The sequence below is a fragment of the Trichoplusia ni genome, chromosome 12, assembly GCF_003590095.1.
Source record: "Trichoplusia ni isolate ovarian cell line Hi5 chromosome 12, tn1, whole genome shotgun sequence".
NCBI classification, from domain to species: Eukaryota; Metazoa; Arthropoda; class Insecta; order Lepidoptera; family Noctuidae; genus Trichoplusia; species Trichoplusia ni.
In genome coordinates, this window is record NC_039489.1 from 4,382,049 (window position 1) to 4,404,354 (window position 22,306).

General features: G+C 34.9%; 1 protein-coding gene across 1 annotated transcript; it reads right to left on the minus strand.

The window, feature by feature from the left end:
* Positions 1–13,951, minus strand: LOC113499570 (nose resistant to fluoxetine protein 6-like; the record flags this gene model as incomplete). Its single annotated transcript, XM_026880085.1, has 14 exons — positions 1–255; positions 805–917; positions 1,466–1,608; positions 2,838–3,039; positions 3,521–3,671; positions 4,114–4,307; positions 4,629–4,791; positions 5,122–5,273; positions 6,003–6,184; positions 6,545–6,683; positions 7,782–7,785; positions 9,296–9,504; positions 10,032–10,237; positions 13,654–13,951. Coding segments are annotated over 14 exons (2,238 nt in total), but the record flags the coding sequence as incomplete, so codon positions are not given.
* Between the last annotated feature and the right edge of the window lie 8,355 nt (positions 13,952–22,306).

Genomic DNA, 22,306 nt, shown 5'->3' on the forward strand with positions numbered 1-22,306 from the left:
TTAAAAACGTGGGTTTTTTGATTATTTATTATCTTACTTGTTTTGTTATTAAGACAAAACACCCTATAATTGCCTAATTACGTTTGTATTTTAAACTAAGAGAGCAATAGATTCTTCGTAATTACCTTCTTTTCACATAAAACTTTACCTACATATTACTAAATGAACTATTTTTATAAAGCTTTGGTTTTAAGTTCTCCGTTTTCTTTCAGAATTCCATTTTTCTGCGGTTCCTTGCTAGCAGGACTTTTTGATCTGGAAATTAAGAAAAATGTTTATTATTTCACGACAACGTAGGAGAGTTTATTTATAATACTAGATGTTCCCGTGACTTCGCCCGCATGGATATTACTTTATCTAGGTAAGGCATTAATCTCTCTCGTAAATCGATTTTTTGAGTAGCTCCAAAAAAAATTTCGCACACTTATGTGTCCTGAAGCCCCAATTCTTCTATTTGCAATGGCCGATGGATGAATGGAAATTAGATAAAATTAACACTATTCGTAGTATCCTAAGATTTTTTCTTACACAATAATTGGTAATTGAGTACGGGAAGGAACACTCAAGGTCAATACAATGAATTTCCAAATATTGTTTTGGAAAAATGTTTAAGAGAATAGGAATAGTTTCAAATTAAATCCAAGCGTCATTTATTTATCGGTCATTGTAAATAGCAGAATCGGGCCCAGGCTTTTCACTATGCCCATGATGAGATGAGCCCTGAGTGTTTTATTATTATTATTCATAAAAAAGACACCAAGTCTAACTAGACCTTCAGTTTACTACGCGGTCTTGAATACATACCTGTTGTTGAAAAGAAGGTTATTACTGAGGTTGATAGCTGGAGCTTCGACCAGCACCCACATGATGAAGCTAAGTGTTATCGAGGCTGCTAAAGTCCCAGTCAAGTTCATTGCCTGAAGAAAAAAAGAAATGTTTGAGGGTTTGCATCGTCATGTTAAAGACAAACCTTTTTGGAAAATCATCAAGTTCTGAAGGGCTATTTAATTATGAAAGTCGAAAAGTTGTCGAAATCTTTTTGTAGGTTAAGCAGTGTGTTAATCGATTTGGCTGTATTGTTCTAAGATTTAATGCTAGGAGGATTGAGGACATGAAACAAAGGTAAGATTAAAAGATATTTTTTGCCTTTCTGTTATACAAAATAAAATTAACTAAAGATTTTTTTTGTAATAATGTTTATGGTGTACAATAAAGAATATTCTAATCTATTCTAATCTAAAAACAGCGTGCTAAGCTATGGAGTGTGTTGCACCGTTTCTTTTTCACAATTAGAGGACTTAGGAAGCGGTGAAGTGTGGAAGAATCAGGGTGCTGTCCAAAATTAACTTTGCTTAGTAGCCTAATCTCAATTGAACTTTTTTGAATCTGTTTTGAACTTCAACCTTAAATCATCTCGCCTTACAGTTAGCCTATAGCTTTGACTACTCCTTGTACCGATACTTACAATAGCATATAAATCGAAGAGATGTGGCGACCTCATGACGGCGTGATTCCGTTGTATGAGTATCGTGTGAATCACGTAGATGCCGTAGGACAGTCGGCTGAGGGGAGTGAAGACTGACAGACCGAGGAACTCGGTGACCAGGGCTGGAGTTAGAGAAGAAGGTTAATATGTGATCAGGTATTGTTGTGTCTACTAAAAAGATGTAACTTTGTGCGTATTTGTCATGATTGCCTGACTAATCTAAACTTGATTATTCATCATCTTATTCTCATAATATAGCTATACGGTTACAAATCGAAAATGATCTCACGAACACATACAGTCCGAATAAAAAAAAATCCTATGTGTATCTTTAGGATTTAAACTATCTGAACCGTAAGTTTTGTCTAAATCTGTTGAGTAGTTTTAGCGTGAAAGAGTAACAAACGTACATGCAAACTATCAATCACTGAGCGAAACATTAAACATTTCTAGCAGTTTTCACATATTGTAAAGTAAAAATTGCTGACTTGCGGTTAAGCAAGCTACACGAAGGCCACGACCCGGATGGGTGACCGTTAATTACATAGTGACAGCACAAAGTTAAGCTGTCGCTCCGTTATCAAGCAACTAATTACATGGCGACGTTGTAATGGGCAGTCACGGGAGGCGAGCGACCGAAACGTCCAGATAAACTTAATTTAATTGTGCAGAGCCCGATTTTAATTATAATTATCTTTTACTACGGTTTATGGTGTATTTCTTATTAATTCACTGTGAGAAATTTGAGTTGTAGGGTAATATAGCGGTAATATTAACGTTATGAGATTAAAATATAAAAAAAGCAAAAATTTAAATCTATAGATATTATAAGATTTTCTTTTTGAACTGAGTCCTTGTCACCTCCTCTTTAACTGAAAGGTTAGGGTTATAAAAGCAAGACACTGCTACACATAATTATTTTTCAACATTGCTTCTGACCTATCCCTGTAAAAACATCACAAACTAGCCGTTGCAAGTTCACGCTCTATCAAATTCCAAAGACCATTCCAAAAAAAGGTATTTGAACTTTCACCCCCCCACTAAACCCCTTCCAACAATTTTGTCCAGTTCAAAAGTAGTCTATGTCCCTTCTCAGCCTCTAGAATGTCTTTGTACCAAGTTTCATTACAATCACACAGTTACAGACAAACAACAAACTTTTGCATTTATAATATTAGTATGGATTACTTACGAAGTGTATGAAGGATTGCAAGGCACTACCATACACCGCCACTAAAACGTAGCACGCCGGTTCAGGTTTAGTCAGTAAGAGTCTGACCCTACTAATTCCTCCCCCGAGGAAGTGGGTGTCCATGAGGATACCCCCAACTTAACTAAAAGGATTACTTACGAACTGTTCCATATTCACAAAGACCGATGATGCAGACGACGCCGACAGCCCAGGCCACCCTGTTGGTGATGGTCACTATGATATTCTCCATCACGTTATACTCCCTGCCGAGGAAGAACTGCCCGAACGACAACATGGCGACCATCACTGCTAGACTGATGGCAGTGCCGATAATTGACCATTTCTGGAAATAAATTATAAAAGTGTTTTAATTAAAGTAGACGAAACGGTAGATGTAATAATGTGTCTAGTTTTGCTATTCCAAAATATTTTTCTTATAGGGAGGAAACTTCATAATGGATTCAACTTATTTGAGAAGTAATTCAGTCGTTATAAAACAGCCTTTTTCAATGCTGGGCCTTTTTCCGTAAAGGGAAAGTTTAGTGCATTGATCATCACGTTTGTTAAGAAGAAAATATTTGGAATCCAAGTTTCCTCTCGTTTTCTTTCACCGTTAATCAGTGTCTTAGAATTATAATTGAATAATACATAATTATCAAATAGTCTCATTGTCAGCCCATTAGTCATCATGTTCATCATCAGCCCATATCCATCCACTGCTGAACATATGCCTCCCCAATTATACGCCATCGAGATACAAAGTTTTGGCTAATTACGTTAGCTAGTTTTTTATTCATTTAAAATGGGGTTGAATATTAGCTGCTAGTAGTAAGGGTTGTTACCTTAGAAATGGTCTTCCTATAGTCAGCTGGGTTGAACACGGTCATGACATATCCCATGGCGATGCCGACGAGGTAGGGTCCAGCTCGACTGTAGCTCACCGTGTACGTGTAACCAATCTCGCCGTAGTCACGAACGTTGTTCAGCACCTTACTGCAAACAATATTCATCACCTGCATTATAGGCATTCATCATTTTAATAGGATGGATGAGAAGGGTGAGAAATGAGTGAGAATACCCAAGTCATGAATATACTGCGTGGATAAGGTAAAGCACAAACGCTGAACCAACTGCACTGCTGTGTAATCCACGAATGCTTGTTTTAAGTCTATGGGCATGTGACTTGAATGTTTGTGAAACTCCCCAATACACTAGTATTAAATTCTATAAGTGGGGAATTTGACGTTTTTATTTAAAATATTTAACGAATAGTCATTTTCTTTTTTTAAGAAAACTTCAAACATTCCCTTTGGCTGAGTGTCGTAACTATGAATTGTAAGTTCAGTTCATCAGAGCTACTGGCGTTGCCATTCAGAATAATGTAACTTGTGTATGCCTGGTCTTTTAAGTTTAAACAAAAACATCGAAAACTTACCCTAAATCCATAAAATGAATGGCAGGCAGTTGGTACCAATATGTGATAACTCCAGGAATGATGAATGAGAAGACCACGGCTGTTCCGAATGCTGTGAAGCCAAGCTTTTTATCTTTCTGGTAGAAGTAGAACAGGACTGTTCCCAAAATAGTCAGCTGGTAGTCGCAGGAGAGGTACCAAGTTACCGCATGACACTGAAAGTTGGACAATAAAATATGGAAAAGATCTGGGGATAATAAAAAACTCGGAGAATAAATATTTACGATAGCTAGTTTTTTTTTCGTTAAAAAAGTATAAGCTCCTATGAAAAAAAAGATTTAACTGATTTCAATATGATATGAAAGTATGATATGATAAGTTTAAAATATATTTTTGTTCGGTAATAATTTTGCCATGCATAAAATCAAAAGTAAAGAAAAATTTGGACAAAAAGGTTTAAAATTCAGGAAAATGCAATACGAGACTGGGATAGAATTTGCTCACCAGGGAGATATAATAATAAAAAATATACTTACAATTTCTTTAGGATTAGTGTTAAGCATCATTAAACTAAGTCGCCACGTTTTCTGACAGACCTCAGTCTCTAGGCTATTATTCCTATGCCACACGGGTCCAGAACCAGTGTATATTAGAACCGCTGTCAGATAGAAAATAGTCATTGCGTAAGGTCCTATTAATCTGGAAGCAAAGATCAAATTCAGGAGGAGGTCGATGATTCAATTCCCACCCCAGACAAATAATCGTGTCATGAGAGCGATCATTTTGTTCTGCATCTGGGTGTAAATTATAATCTATTATCATGTATATTTTTTTCTTTTTTATAAATGTCAAGATGGGCTCATTTTTATTTTTTGAGCTGTTTATGGGATAGTTAAATATACGAATTATTTTTAATTGTAAAAGTTATTATTGATAGTGGGTTCATGAATTAGAAAAAATCTGATGGAAAACAGCTAATTTTAACGTTACTCGAATGAAACCACATAACTCCCTAATTTAAGCCTTTACCTTAAATATCTCTTCCATAGAACCAAAAATAGGTTCTTCTGCCTCTCAGGGTTCGCCAATAGACCCTTGATGTGGAGTAATCCGGACATGGCGAGGAAAGTATCCACCAGTATGTCCAAGTGAAGAAACAATCCCATTGGACCTTCCAGAAGCTGAAAATATATAAAAAGTATAAATTTCAGTCTCTATGTATGTACACACAAGGTCGCAAGTTCAATCCCAACGCAGGGTTCCAATGTGACTTTTTATAACCTTTATAAACTTTTTTAATTACTCTTAGGCATCACTGACAAACTGGGGGATTCCTTTGCCCAGCTGTGGGACACAGTGGGCTGGATAAAAAGATACTGGCAAACTTGGAAGGTATAAAATCTGGAATCAGCAAGGAGTTAGCAAGGACGTCAATTCATAAATCTTCCGTATATGGGAAGAGGCTTGAACCAAATAGTGAGGCAGTTATAGGTTGTTTAATCCTACTTCCTACTCATTATTATAAACGCGAAAGTTTGTATGTATGGATGTTTGTTCGTCTTTCACGAAAAATCACTGAACGGATTTAAACGAAACTTGGTAAACAGATAGTTTATAACCAGGATTAACACATAGAATAGTTTTTATCCCGATTATATGTTCCCTTAAAATTATTTTCAATTTGTAGCGGGCGGGCCTGCGTGCAACAGCTAGTATTTAACAATTTGTTATAATATCGAGTTGGCCTTGCGGTTCCGGTTACCGAAAACCAGAAAAGTAGCTTTGTTTTGCGTATTTATTTTTAGCTCTCTTTAAGCATGGAGTATAATTAGGCTAATAATAAAATTAACATTACAATTAAAATGTTTTTAAATTGCGCTGGGAAAAACATTAATGAATACAATAGTTACCTTCTCATAGCTCAGAGTGTTGATCATTCCTGAGAGCAACATGTAGAAGACCTCGTGTATCATCACAATGTATAAAGCGGTGATGAACCTCATCCCGTTGATCACTTTTATCTCTTGCTTGTTCTCCTTCATCAGATCTTGGCAGTTCTTCATCAGACAAAATGATTTCGTTATAAGTGTGTCTGGAAATTTTAGAATTATTGAGTAATTGATAGTGTTTGGCTGAGTACTGATTTGGAAATTAATTTTGAGTATTTGTATGAAAAATCTGTTAAGTAATTTACCGAGAACTTATTTGGCGATGGTGAAACAGGCTCTCAGTCTTTAGTCTCTTGTGCTGTACTTACACCTTAAAGTCACAGATTTTGGCGTTCCAGTTATATACTTAACAAAAAACCTATTTGAATTTGTTTAAGGCATAGTTAAAAGTCTCTTAACAGATTATCAAAGATCATCGTTAAGTATTTTCATTTCTTACGTCAACCAGCTTACCCTGGTAAATAGATACTTGGAAAGGTTAACTAAGATAACTAATGACTTACCAATACTATCAGGATCTTCATTACTGACCACATATTTTCGGTAGTACGTAGAAGCTGCTACCAATGCCACTAAAGTTAGTGTTAAAGCTCTGGAAATAAAGATGAATAAACATTGACTACATGATTCCTTTAAGTAGAGCTAAATGAGTGTTAAGAGTTATTTGAGATGATGAAAATACGGCAGAAGTTAGTGTTCTTGAATGAAAAATACAAAAAGGAACAAGTCATTATCTATACTACTATTATAAAGCTGAAGAGTTTGTTTGTTTAAACGCGCTAATCTCTGGAACTACTAGTTTGAATTGAAAAATCGTTTTGTCTTGAATAGACCATTTATCAAGGAAGGCTTTAGGCTATATAACATCACGCTGCGACTAATAGGAGCGAAGATACAATGGAAAATGTCGAAAAAACGGGGAAAATTATTCGTCTTCGAGGGCTTCCGTTGCGTGCTCTGCGAAAACGGTTCAAGATCTTCTCACCACGTGGACGAAGTCGCAGGCAACAGCTAGTGATGGATAAAAAGGAAACGAACACGTCCTAATTTAAGTGTTAATTGATATCTAATTGCTTTCGATAGGTTCAACGAAAGAATAACAATAAATCATTATTGAGTTTTGATCTATGATAAACTAATTATAGACCTTCAAAAAATTTGAATAAAAGTATAGTTTATAAACCTTTTCTATACTAAACTTTTACTTCCAGTTTTTACTGTAAGTAACTACGATACTTAAAATATAGCGAATTCCCGATAAGTACGTGATATATGAGATAGTTTGTCGTCTTATCGCCGCCAAACACCATTAAACAGGTCATTACAGTCAATGAGAAAATTTTCCCTGAATCCCTATTACGCGGAAAGATATGCTGGTTACACAGCTGCCCGAGAGACCTAGCACGAGATCTTTAAGTAATATTATTAAAATTGTGAAAGGGAGACACCGCTCTACAAAATGTTTTCTCTCACGCTTTCACATTTATTTTTAAAAACGATTTCTTTACTAAAGACTTTAATTCTTGTGTCGCAGTGATTTTACAAATATTCAATACACAAGCACAGAGACACAAAGAGTCAGGACAAGCATTCAAGGATCACACAAATGCTTGTCTTACGCGGTCATCGAATTAGCGTTGTGCTCATACGGCATAGTGACTATACGGAAAGCCCAGTGGCAAAATATTACTTTTCAAGGATTAAGAAGGTAGCATGGGCTTTAAGTCCGATTGTATTTACTGAACTGACAAGTTGATATCATGTAATTTTTCTAAAAATGACATTCCTACGATTTTTTTGTATTAATTTAATCTTTACGTATGATCTGTCATCAGCTTTTTTAAAGAGCCTCTCTGAGTTGTGACTTCTGGACAAAGTTCCTCCATTTTCGTATATAAAAAAAACAGTTTAATATTACGACGATAATGGATATTGTAGGCAGCATTGATGGTAATTATGTTTATTTAATTTTATATTTATTTACACAATAGTGTAGTTCACATAACAAGCTATTATATCTGCTTAAACGACCAATTAACGCTTTGAAATAGACACAAAATAAAAAGTTATTCTAATTAGTATCCATGCATTTACCTTAATAAATTTTATATTTTATGCAAATACATATCTTGAGTACATTATTTGTCTAATTGACTGGACTGTATATCAATTTATTATTAAAAAATAAAAAGAATAAAGATCAAAAGGTTTTATTTCAAGTAGGCCGTTTTCCAGGCACTTTCAAAACGTTAAGGTGATGGCTCTAGTTGCGTGGTTCCAAAGTGTAACTCTTATGGAGAAGAACCGGCAAGAAACTCCATATTCCATTAAAATATAACTCCATTAAGAATATGGTTTCTAACATGACCTCATTAGTTTCTACTATTTCTTTTCATTCACGGGTCAACTTCTCGAGAAGAGATCCGGTCCTTTTTACAGGCGTGCACGCGGACACAGGCTCAACGTGCAGAGGCCTTGTTGACTAATCTATACTAATATATAAAGCTGAAAAGTTTGTTTGTTTGTTTGTTTGAACGCGCTAATCTCAGGAACTACTGGTCCAAATTTAAAAATTCTTTTTGTGAGAATAGACCATTCATCGAGGAAGGCTTTAGGCTATAAACCATCACGCTGCGACTAATAGGAGCGAAGATACAATGGAAAATGTGAAAAAAACAGGGCATGTATAAATCATAACTTATATCTCTACCCACGGGGACGAAGTCGCGGGCAACAGCTAGTTTTAATAAATAATGCGATGGGGATCATACACCTCCGCTCTATCCGGGAAAATGGACATAAAGAATCCAAAGAAGCTGCAGACGTTTAGCAAGTACGTATGTAAAAATAATAAGGCTATTATATACATGTTATGTGGACCAGTTCCTTACATTTCCCTCAAAACTATGGCAAGTGCCTTTCTACACAAATAGTGATGTAAATAAATTGGCAGGCAGCAATAATTAGCAAGACCTCTTTTTCCTCCTTCCAGTTGTCCCGGTGTATGACTAACAGCAACCAGCTCTACGGAAAGGAATCGAGCTCATCTACCTTAACTGTATAAGTTATCCCGCCAAAGCTATTTCGCGTGTCGTACCGCAAATTCGATACCCGCGTAGGGCAAGTCTTTGTGCATTCACAAATACTTGTTCTAAGTCTAGTTGACTTTGTGCATGTGACTTAAATGTTCGCAAATTCCACCGCCGCTCAAGGATTCCTTAATACGACAGTTGCTAAGTACAAAATTTACTTACATGAACATAAAGAATCCATAGCCGTACTGCTGCTTGGCGCCGGCTATTTGACAGCTGTCAACTGTGATATTAGGAGGGTTGGGACCGAAGTTATTGATCTGGTACATAACCTTCAGGATCTTAGCGACGGCGGGGGGCTTGCAGGACGCGGGCATGCAAACACCCCACTGCACTCGGTTCAATGGGTACGCCATTTTTGGTGATGGTGACTGAAACAGAAGAGACAAGAAGTACAGACAAGGTCATTTAGGGTTGTTTTTTGCCTGGATATTCGGTTTTTGAATGGTACAGTTGCAGTTAGTTAGTAATGGACTAACTGAATGATAATTTAAGGTGCCGCTTCTGTCCATAAAAAGAAAAATCTTCTGTAATACTGTGGTGGGTAGCCACAAAGATGTCACCTATCAGGGGCTTGGAGTACAGCCTACAGATGGACAGACTGCGCTGCCTTAGTAACAGGCTTCTATTTTTACCCTTTGGGTACGGAATCTCGAAAGTGTATTGGTCTATTGGTCTTCATATTAACGCCGTCCATTTCTATAACTCCAAGCGGTTTGGGATGTACTTAGTAGAATAGATAAATACTATTTTTTGGCCCGGAAGCCGCTTTTTTGTGCTCAAGTGAATCTGCTGGAAAAAAACTACTTCCAGAATATTTAAATGCTTATATAATGTTTCTCCTAATACACTAAACTATACGGCATTTTTCGTAAATAAATAAGAAATCTTTACTCACATTTATGTAATCCTCAGCGTAACTATACGGGTCAATTTTCTCCAGTTTCTTGGTGACATTTGTCAACTTAACGTCGGCCATGCAGTACTGGCTTCTGAATTGAGGGTGTGTGGACAACCATGGCGGGTTCATACATTGGTCGAAGTTACCCAGGTTGATCCATGAAGCGTACATGTTGCCCGATGGTAGGACATTGGAGTTCCATACTGGAAAGAAGAAGAGAATGGAATCAATTTAATTGAGAAAGAGTGATCATATGTACAAGCTGTACCAGTAAACTTTATTTGCCATACAAATGAGTTCAAGAGAATGATGTTGTCGGATTCTCAGACCTACCCAATATGCACTCTGCATTAGGCACTATTTATGAGAATCGGTGGAGCCGTTTCGGAGGAGTTTAATTGCGTGCACCGTGACACGAGAATTTTATATATTGGTTGGTAACTTTCTTGAGGATGTTTTGGTCACGCGTTTTAATCGGGATTGTCTTACTAGTTACGGACCCTAATAGAGTCCTTAATCACGAGTTGATACGCTAGCGAGAGATTTGCATTGATGTCATGGTTAAGTACTTTGGTTGCATTAGTTAATGATAATGATGATGATGGTAGAGCGAGCTCTATGTTGTGTTCAAAACTTCAAAATTACATTAAGAGGTGGAAGAAAACTCCTTGGTGGTTGTCATAAGTCGTGATTGGTTTTGAACACTTGGTCAGTGACCTCAAGGTTCGTAAAGAGTTCTGTCCACGGTTTATGTCTCTAGTAATTGACGGTGTGCAGCTAAAGCTGATAAGGCAGGCAGTCAGATTCACGAACCTTTTCAAGTAGAACAGGTTTTTCCATAGTTTACCACATTTACGATTGAAAATAACCCTAATGCTATTCTGCGTATTTCATATAATTCTTGCTAATTCATTTTAATCTACCTAAATACTAAAGTACAAGACACGTGTTTCGTAATGTATTGTGTATTTTGGGTAATTTTGGACACGCGACCGCCTGAAGATAATCACCAAAGATCGTTGTACAAACATTTGTCTTAAAATTCATCTCAATTACCATTCTACAAGTGCCTGATGTCAGGGTTCATGTATAAGTTTCCTTTTGTCATCAGAACGTTTAAATGAACACCTTATTTTCGGATTGAAAATCATCAAATAATATTTACCCCTTTTTTCAGACTCTTAGTCACTAAATTCACCCATGTTCTTTCCTTTTCCATTAGTTTACTGGGCCTGCGGTAGCCCTGTTGGACAGTCCCGCTGTCCCAGCAGGCATCAGCTCCACAAAGCTTGCGAGGGAAGGGAATGTTTTATTAAAACATTTCAATAACTGATGAATTAACCGCAGATTCGTTTAAAGTACCTAATTATGAATGTGTTAATTATTATAATGTAGAAAATTACTTCGCGGCATTGGTCTGTCATTATTTTCGTTTTTTTTTCATAAACTTGTATCCAACAAAAAAAATTAAAGTAAGTTACTTAACGAGTACAGCTTACCTTATCTAAAATGTATTAATTCGGTATCCGTGAGGCCACTTTTAACATCATAACATAAGGAAATTGTTTATAATTATTTATGGTAATTTTTTATAGTCAGGTCAAAAGATCGGTATTGTATTTGAGCATATAAACGCGCAGGTTATGGTTCATTTTATGATCAGTTAGGTAATAAATCAATTATTTAATAATCGTTAATTCTTAACGTGCTAATGACTGAAAAACAAAACGTTTAAGAGTGTAAAATGTACCATAAAACAAAGCTAATATTCCATAAAATGAAACTCTAATGTCACCATCCATCAAACCATCAAATGATTATCAAACACGTGGATGATAGACTGACTGTACGCATAGTTGAGTCGCTGAGGTCACTAAGCCAAACCCACTGAGCGCGACGCGACGTATGGTGGGATCGCTCCCCGCGTGGAATATGCATTGAGTGTGATCCTCGAATGCCTGTCCAATGATAAAATTATTTAGTACGGGAATTGTTTTTCTTAAAGTAAATTCCACGAAATATTTAGGTATACATGTTTGAATCAAACTAATAAAAATCGTTCAAGTGCGAGTGCTATTCGAGCACAAAGAGTTCTGTGTCATTGTGTCAAAGGTAGATGTTACAGACCGGGAGACTAACTAACTAACTTCTACTAATTCAAGCTTAATTAGTTAAGAGATGCATGCGTTGCGATTCCTAAAAAAATCTATTTTGAAAGCAGTTCGTTTGTTTCAGAGCTACAATGACACATACACAGACACGAAAAACTTTTTATACCCATTGTTATTACACAGAGGGTTAAAAATATGTATAGTATATTTTTAAATCGACCAAGTTTAACTTCCCGAATTTCAATCCGTTCACAGAACTCTGCTGTAATCAAAATAATAACATGACCTCGTATTTAAAAATAGTAAACAAAACTAGTTTTTTAGCGTTCCGTAAACAACGACTACAAACGGAACCATATTTCTAAGGCACCGCTGTGTCTCCGTCTGTCTGTCTTCCCGTCCGTCTGTCTCTTGAACCGTGATAGTCAGTTTAATAGTTAAAACTTTCACAGATGGTGTATTTCTGTTTCCAATACAACAATAAATACTAAAAATAAGGATAGAGTTTCAGTAACGACTGTTACAGTCATAAATTAATTGGATGACAAAATCAATTGGTGGTTTTTTTTATTAATTTTTCTTATACGGAACTTTCCATGTGACTTGACCGGTTTTTTATATGATTAACTTATCTGTTGCGAACAAAAACAATGTCTAAAGTAGATAACTAACATAAATATTTTTTTTATCACAACGTGTTTCGTTCAAACGATATTTTTTTTCACTAAAATGTTTAGAATTATTATACTGATTCTACACATGAAATACTATACTAGTATTTCCATAATTGGTTACGCAACGTGATAAGAAAACAGTCTCATTTTAAAATAACACCTATATACAATGATATATATACACAAATTTTGACTCACTCGCCCGTCGTGACAGCTCATGATTAAGGGCTCCGGTTAAGTCCGCAAGTAGTCGGGCAATGCAGGTAAAACAATTGAATAAACCATTATCTAATTATGATAACTTTATATACTCTTGGTAAGTGTAGTAAAATTGATCCTCCATCAAATTTATGTCTGACCCAACAGCTGTTGGATAATTTTTTAATTATATAATCGATAGATATACACCATCTGTGAAAATTCAAGTTGTCTAGGTTTGTGAGATATAACATTGTGACCCACAGCGGAGCCTCAGTAATTCCTTTTAAATTTAGATTTATCGTACAAAATCATCAATAGAAAATTTAAATTTAAAGAAACGTCTTCAAACTTCTTTTTCGAAAGACTTTTGCTTTATAAGAGTAAGTTATTTACTTCCGCCCACGTTTAAAATATACAATTTATGGACACAATAACCTACTCATGATTAGGGACTCTAGCTGAGTCCGAAACTAGTCGGGCGATCTTGATAAAAATGCCTGAGCAAAACGTTGTATCATTTTAGGATGAACTATCCTCATGAAAGTTTTTCCATAAATATATCAGCGTTTTTCCAAATATTTCCAGGATTTGTTTTCACTCATACACACTTACATAAAAAGTTAAATCACTCACCCCAAGTGGCCCAAAGCGTATAATTCTTGACATTCTCCAAGAGTAACACAGTCTTCTCCAAACATGGCAATTCTTCTGGACTGCGTAATTCTTCTTTAATTTCATATATTATTCCATCTATGTGGGAATAACTGTCAAGTGGAATAACCCCATGGATTGAAGTTACTGCGAAAATAATATTAAGGAAATTGTAATAAGTTTTCCGACATCGTACATCTATGACCAATTTTTCCGGGTAATAAAATATGCCATAGTGATTGGGTTTCAAAAGAGTTTTTAATGAAACCCTTAGTTCCCGTGATTAAAAACACTAACACTCCGACAAAAAAACCGAAAATCGAAACTTAAAAAAATAAATAAACAAAAATGATAAATGGCTTACCGAAAAAAACAAAGAATAAATAATAATTCGTCATCTTGTGACAATAGAACTGACTAGATCGCGTCACGCCAGCCAATGAAATAAAGCTCCATGGATTCTTTACTATAGACACTTATTTTATATTTTAATTATATAGTTATTATCATGAGAAACGTCCTCTCAATCAGAGTTCCGTATTCATTTTTACACTCACAATTTTATATTTAAGAAACGTCAACGATTAAGTATGCCCAATAACAAAATAGAAACGGGTTAACTTCAAATACTTACCTACCCTATGAGGAACTAACCTCAGCTGATAACTTATATTAATATACAATCTATTTAACAAGAATTGTTATTAATATTCATGTATTGAGAAGAAAAAACCATAGGCAGGACATGTTTATTTTTCGTTTCGTTGTTGTTTGACAATTTGGTTTTGACGGTATTAATGTTGTTTGGTAAAATATTATTCGGATAGTTCCGAAAATAATAAAAAAAACCCGGGGGTTTTTTCATAAATATTTGTTATTTATTGAATTAAGAATCCTTTGCCATGTTTGAGCAGTATTTCATACGGATGACTTTATGTTTTTTTTTTATTTTAGCTATGAAATCTGCGTGCCATATTGAGAACCCAGGATAGTAACTGAATGCTTGTTGAATTACATACGAGTACTATACACTGCCGTGCGCTGACTAAATGCAGGGACGCTGTACGGCGGTTCAGGTTTAGTCAGTAAGAGACTGACTCTACCCGCTTCCTACCCTGAGAAGGTGTCCAGATGTGAAGGCAAAAAAAGGGTAGTGGTCGTCCTTCATGTTGGTGAAACATTTCTTATGGTATACCCAAACGTTTAAGATCTTGATTACCTTCAAAATTAAAAATAAAACATTAAAAATCAAAAGCTTGTCAGTCTCGTAGACTGTTAAAAATTAATATGGTTAAGAAAAAAGACTAATCCTAAGATTTACTGCACATATAGTCGAGTGGCCTATGTTAATAAATCCAGTGTGCGTTGACTCACAAGTTTGAACGAAGGACAAACATTTGTGTGCTCCACGAATGCTGGTTTTCAGTCTAGGTGCAATAGAGCATGTATCTTTACATACCCTCTTTAAATACCGAAGTCGTTTTGAGTCCTGTTTATTAAACTAGCGAAATAACAACTTTATAATTCATATTTTGCCCTTTTAACCCACTACATAAAGAAGGAGGGTCTTATTAAAAGGACTGTTTTTACGCATGTGTTGAATTTCAGACGGATCAGGATAATAACTATGGGGTAAATGGATTTTAGAAAAAAAAATAGTGCACTACTATACAGAAAAAAAACTCCGTAAATTAAAAAAGATAAGAAAAATAAATAAGGAAACAATATTTCATGTAGACTTACGTGCGTAAAATTCCTTCTTAAAAATTTTATAAAAGAAGTTTTACAAAATCCTGATCACAAAATGATATTTGGTAAAATGGGAAATATTACCAGAGACTATTTTGAAAAAATATACATTATTGAACATTGTATCGTTTTTGTGGAAGATATTTCACAACTTAACCCCTAAAAAAAATCCTTCACTCGGCTCACCTTGTATTTAATGTTTTCATTTAAAACTTGATATCAAAACTCTTAGCAATTAAAAAATATAATTACCTATCTAATAATCTGGGATTGTGATCATTATCAGTCAGTAGCACATTGTCATACAATCTGCTTCCGTTTATGTCAACTTAAAATAGTATTAAGTAGTTGTTGATTTGACAGACAGAGAAATAACGCAGTCAATTTTGTTAGGCTGTATGCACACAGCGAATTTCAAATGCATGAAATCTATATACACACTGTTAATTTTAAATGCACGAACGAGGCGCAGATTGCTTAAACACGGGATTACGGTAACTTTATTCTAGCACATTTTTAGGACATCTCTTATTCAAATTCATATGTTTTATCTACAGGGCGTATAAACTTATGGACATGCATACAATGCGAATAATTTCAACTTTGTTGTGCAGTTGGGTAAAAGGAACCAAAGTGTTCCTATTTTTGATGTTCCAAAAAAGGCCTAACCTCTTGAAATAAAGTAATATTATTGCTATTTATGGATGTTTGTTCCTTTTTCACTCAAAAACAACTTAACGAAATTTGGTAGGTACATAGATATTTACAACCAAGATTAACATAGGAGTTTTATCCCGATTTTATGTTCCCGTGAGATCATCGTCGATTTATAGCGGATTGTCAAGAGCTAATATCATCTAAATAGGTTTAAAAATAAGATTCTTAATCTACTAATCATTATGCGTTAGTCCGATTCACGCATGACCGGTTTCCATCGCACCTCGACGAAACCCCATGACCTTGAGCATTCGTTCATTAAATTAATAGTTTATTTATTTTACCGGTTATTCAATTATTAATTTCCTGATAATCACGTGTTGAGATATAAACAAAGATCAAATATTATTAGTCTAGGAAAGTCTTTCTGTATGAAATCTGTTTTTTTTTAGCTAGAAGTTCTTTTCGGTTGGGTCCGAAACTAAGCTGGCTATCCCGATAAATGCGAAGTGAGTACCATTATTAAATAAATAATTGTAATTATTTAATCACGAAAGTTATTATACTGGTATATCTTAGCACACATAAATAATGTAGCTTCCTAAATGTATTATTCAAACACAGTAATTCCTAACATTAAAAAATAAAACCAAATGGCTGAACCATTTGGTAAGATTTTTATTTTAGAACTTTCTTGCTTTGCAATAACACCGTTCTATAAATTACACAGTACTTTAAACTACAACACTAAAAATAAAAATCATTTAACTATTGTCAACACTCTGATAAATATCTTATACAGAGTTTTGACCTCTTCAGAGATCGGAAAAGCCAAAATACTATTGACACAACCCACACTGCAACCAAAAGACAAGCAAGTTGTTACATGTTAGTAATAATCCCTATAACTACATGTAGTTATCTAGATTGTTAAACCGCCATAAATTGAACTGCACAAAACTAATTAATTTTAAGCTTCAACAAATTATGCTTAACACGTGTTAACATTTTGTTAGCTATTCAAGAATTTAAATTGTAGCTTAGTTGTGGGCGAAAATATCATATTAAAACAGTATTTTAATACATTGCGTTTTAGTGTTATTTCATTATTAATATTATGTGTCAATAATTTTACTTATATAATACTTTTATAATTACTAGCAATTATAATGTGTCACAACTTTCACACAGCGCCATCTAGTCTTGAAGTAAGCAAAGCTTGTATTATGAGTACAAGACAACTGATAAACATACTTCAGTAAACAATACATACCTACATAGGTAATATAGAAAAATGACAGTAGAACGAATGTTCGTGTTCATCACACAAACATTTATCCTGGATGGGTCACAAAACACTAGACCAACAGGCCAGCCAGTCATTGAAATCCTCATGGACTTCAATATGGAGAACACGAATAGTGTCAAATTTAATCCAATTTCCATTCATAAATTGGCCATTATAAACTTATCCCATGGGAACATAAAATCGGGATAAAAACTATCCTACATGTTAATTCAGGTTATAAACTATCTCTGTGTCAAGTTTCGTGTAAATTAGTTCAGAGTAACAAACATCATAGGATATATTCATGTTTATCTCAATTAAAAATTAATGATTTTGATATTTTATTTTTTTTAATAACTAAATGACTGTATTGTAAGATCGTGAGAATTTAATTATTTTTATTAATTATGATAACTGAATATAAATTATTGTTAAACCTTATTGTTTAAATTTAGTAATTGCCTATTATTATTATTCCGGATCAGATTGCCGTGTCATTTTAACGACGAATATGAAGTTTTTATAGTGTCATATTACAATGGGAATTATCAATAATATACACAAAAAATATGAAAAAAGAGTATTTAAATGTTAATTAATTAAACATGGAATTGTTGAACTTTGTAAAAACGTTTTCATTTGGTTATATTTTATTTTGGCGAAATCACTCTGAAATTATTAGTGTTTTGTTTATTTATATTTACTTCTTTACGCTCAAACAGCGGAATCGATTTCGATGAAATTTTTCCGATGAAACACAGACTAGTATCTAATTGAACTAGGCATTCATCCAACTCAGTTAAAAATCTCTGTTTTTTTTTGTCTTCTTAGTTTTTTGTTGTTTTTATAAAACGACTCCCGCACTAAAGAATTTAATCCTTGTGTCGCGGGGATTTCACAAACATACAATTCACATGCACAAAGACACCCAGACTTAGAACCCGCGACACGTAGCGCAAAGTGGGTTTGGCGTGATGACCTCAACCACTCGGCTATCCGGGCAGTCTAAGTTACGCATACATACATACATAGACACGTCACTATAAATAAACGGAAACAAAAACTTTGATGAAAAAATGATACTTTGACACGCGATCCTTATTAAGCAAAAGTCGTTTACACTTAATTACCGTAACAATATTAGTTCTAGAGGTATATCCCCTGAACCATCGCACAAGTTTGCTTCAGAGCTTTGTTGAATTGGAAAGGTTTGACGGTTGTCCAAAGCAAATTAAGTATTCAAAGTAAAGTGTAAGTCAGACTGTCAATATTGAGGCTTCCATACAAAATCATTTGGAAAAAAATTGGTCAACTTTATGACGGCACCAATTTTTGCTTAACTTTGATTTAATTTTCATAATTTGCTGTGATAGTAGTAACTGGGGAAAAATAACTGTGTAACTAAGAGATACAGCCTGCTGACGAACGCACGAATAGACAAAAGAGTAAACAGCGGACCCTTAATAATAGGTTTCCTTTTCCAACCTTTAGGTACGGAACCATAAATACATCAAACGAAATTCAAACAAGTGTTGCGTAAATGATGAAACATTTCCGCCAAACTTAAAACTTCATGTTTTAATCAACCCATATGTGACAATTTCGGTGGTCCTTAAACTCTACTCTGTACAAGTATTCCTTGGCACCTACAAAGCTCATTTCACACGAACCAGTTTTTAAAATCAAAGAACATTGGCACTTCGCCAGTTCACAAAGAGTACACTTAGTCCCTCCGTTGTAAATGTAGCTTAAATTAAAAATACAGAGTACAATTTTTAATTCAATTTCCAATTAGATCAGAACCTATCAATGCATGAAACGAACTGTTTGCCTTTCTTTATCAAATCACATTCGCAATTTTGTAAAAGATTGAGAGGAAATTTTCGTTAATATATTTTTCTTGGAAGGGTTCCGCTCAAATGTTATTTAACTGTTAATTCACGGGATGATTTTATGAGAAGCGTACATGTAGACACAGGTCCAATATGCAGAGGCCTTGTTGAGAACTTTAATGTAAAATGTGGTTGAGCAACTAGGGATCTTTCACCCCCGCTCTATAGACGAATGCAGATGCGGACTTCGCTGTTAAATATACCTACTATGTTCCGTTACCGTTAGTAATTAAATACTGCACAGAAAGCCGACTGGTAGAGGTTATCCACTGAGCGTGACGTGTCGCGGGTTTGATACCCGCATACCGCATAGGACAAGCGTTTGTGTGATCCACGAATGCTTGTCCAGAGTCTGGGTGTCTCTGTGCATGTGACTTGAATGTTTGGGAAACCCCCCGTCATACAAGGATTAAGTTCCTTAATACGAGAGTCGTTTATTAAGTGACATTCCCATATGAGGAACCGGCACAAAACTTAATTAATTACTCTTTTAAAAAGCAGTTGATATTGTACAAGAATAAGGCTTTGCTGTTGAGCGTATTGTATAAGAATATAGGTAATAATGCGTCGAACGGAAAACATAACGTTGTAAATAGCTGACAAAATATAATCGTTTTTCTATCCTTGTCATGGATCCCTAAAAATATAAACACGTTCATGGTAGCGAATAACCGAGTATGGGAAAATTGTTGATTTTCTTGTCTTTCTTTTTAAAAGGAGGTTGTATTTACTGATGGTACTCTTGCTTATTATGTAAAATATGATTTTGAATAATTGTGTTTTTCTATACAAGTGTCTATAAAAGAAATGTTGTGTTTTAAGAGTTGATGTAAGTATGTGTGTGTGACTTTATGTGAGTTTTTATCTATGTAAGTACCCTATGACGTGTGGGGTTTCACCAAACTCTTTAAATCATTCCAAATGATTAGCTTTATTTATTATGCAACAGAAAATGAATCTAAAGAAAGACCTTTTAAAAATTTTCGTTGATATTTTATACGAGACAACCTTTTAATAAAGTTCAAGACAATTAAAGAAGTGTTTCTTCTTCACAGGTCGTGTATTTTTGATTCCGCCAAAACAAAAGAATAATAATGAAAAGTCGAGGTTAAGCATCGCGTGGTATGGTCATATAGTTGATGTGTATTTTTCTTGTTTTTTTTTTAATCTGCTGTTGCTTACAGAAAACGTTTATTTTGTCAAAAAAACCATACAGTTTTCTTAAAGAAACCATATTACCAGTCAACACATGACAGGTTCAGGGTATTAAAACACATACCAGAAACATCACTTAATTATCATCGCACAGCACACGTTAATAGCACCACAATGCAGTTTATTGCTTATTTAATCTTTAATCCGATGTTTTCGGTTAAAAGCTCGGTTTTATTCGGTTCAGTTGTAATTTCATGCTCACTGCACGTTGCTGTTAACTAGAATGATGTTTTAAAAGTTAACTCGTAACTTTGTTTATTCTTCCTTTAATTTTAGTTAAAACTGCGCTGTTTTAGGTCCAAAAAGTTGTTCTTGTTTTGTGTGTGAGAATGATGCTTAGAAAGGGAATTGGTTTTAAAGAAACCCTGGTTCATGTACGTTAACCTGTCTGCGCGGACAGATGGACAGACTGACATAAAACCCCATGACATACCCTCTTTGTATGGAACCCTTAAAATATCCAATTAAATCAGGGTTCCGTTAAGTTAAACTAAATAAAATAAAAGTCAGCTTAATGTACTATAATTTTATTAAAAGTAATAAAAATATGTTTTTATATGAATATCTCCATATATAAATAATCCAATTGTCGCATAAGCATGGTACACGAAGCGGTACAGTTAAGTCGCATTGTCCCGAAACGGATCGGAGTTAACTGAACCGGTTTATTTATCCGATTAAGATTAAAATAACCGCCGTGTGGAAATCATTTATACAATCCGTTCAGTGATCATTATGTGCATTCGATTGTTTTATAGTCGTTGTTAGGGTTCGGTAACTGAAGGGTAAAAACGGTAACGTTTAACTTAGGCTATGGTGTCTGTTTGTGTGTGAACAAGCATGGGTCGCTCTTGGGACACCCATAACCCTTGAACCGTTATAATAGACAGTTGCAGTTTTCGTATATTATTTGTTTCTGCTGCTAATGACGAATACAAAAAATAAAATTCAAGGTAAATTTGATAGGAGATTAAATTTTATTAACTTTGTTTTTGTATGTTATGTTCCAGAAAACGCGTTATTTTTGAGATAAACAGGGTAATTTTCTTGGTGGCTTTGGTTGGTTGGGTTTTTTATGTAGTTTATTGTGTCCCACTGCTGGGCAAAGGTTTCCTTCACGTCCTTACATGATTCCCTGGTATGGCTTACAAAAGCTTAAATAGCCAAATTTGTTAACACCCAAAATTTACCTATACCTTAAAATCCACATCTCGCCTTTCCACTAACATAGTACAGTTCAATCGAGTAAGCTTGAAAGTGGCTTTCCACGTATCCGGAGGATGTGAAGTTCCTGTCGGGAAATCGACGAGAGATTAGGACATCCCTAATTATTTGAGGGGGGAATCGATTTGTGACTTTACGATATTCAATTCCTGTTCGATATGAAAATGGTTTTGAGTGATTTGTGCGAGTGTTCAGGAAGAGCCATTTGGATGGCAGTTAAGGCGAAGAGTTGATTTGTATTTATGTAATACTAGCTGTTACCCGCGACTTCCTCCGCGTGAATAGAAGATATAACTTAGGATTTTTTGAAACCGGATTAGTTTTTAAAGTCCACATAACTTCTGTCCATATGTGTAAGATTTTTTATCACTGCTCGGCTCTTATTCATAATGGTGTGATTAAAGATTTTATATCCTAATTGAAAAAAATATGGAGGTAGAAAGTTCACCATACATAATCCGCCAATTCATTTACATCGATTTTCCCTCGGAAATAAGATATTTTCTCGTAGTAAAATGTAGCTTATGTGTTAATCCAGGGTGTCAGCTAACTCCATACCAAATTTCATTGAAATCGGTTCAGCCGTATCGACGTGAAGAAGTAACAAACA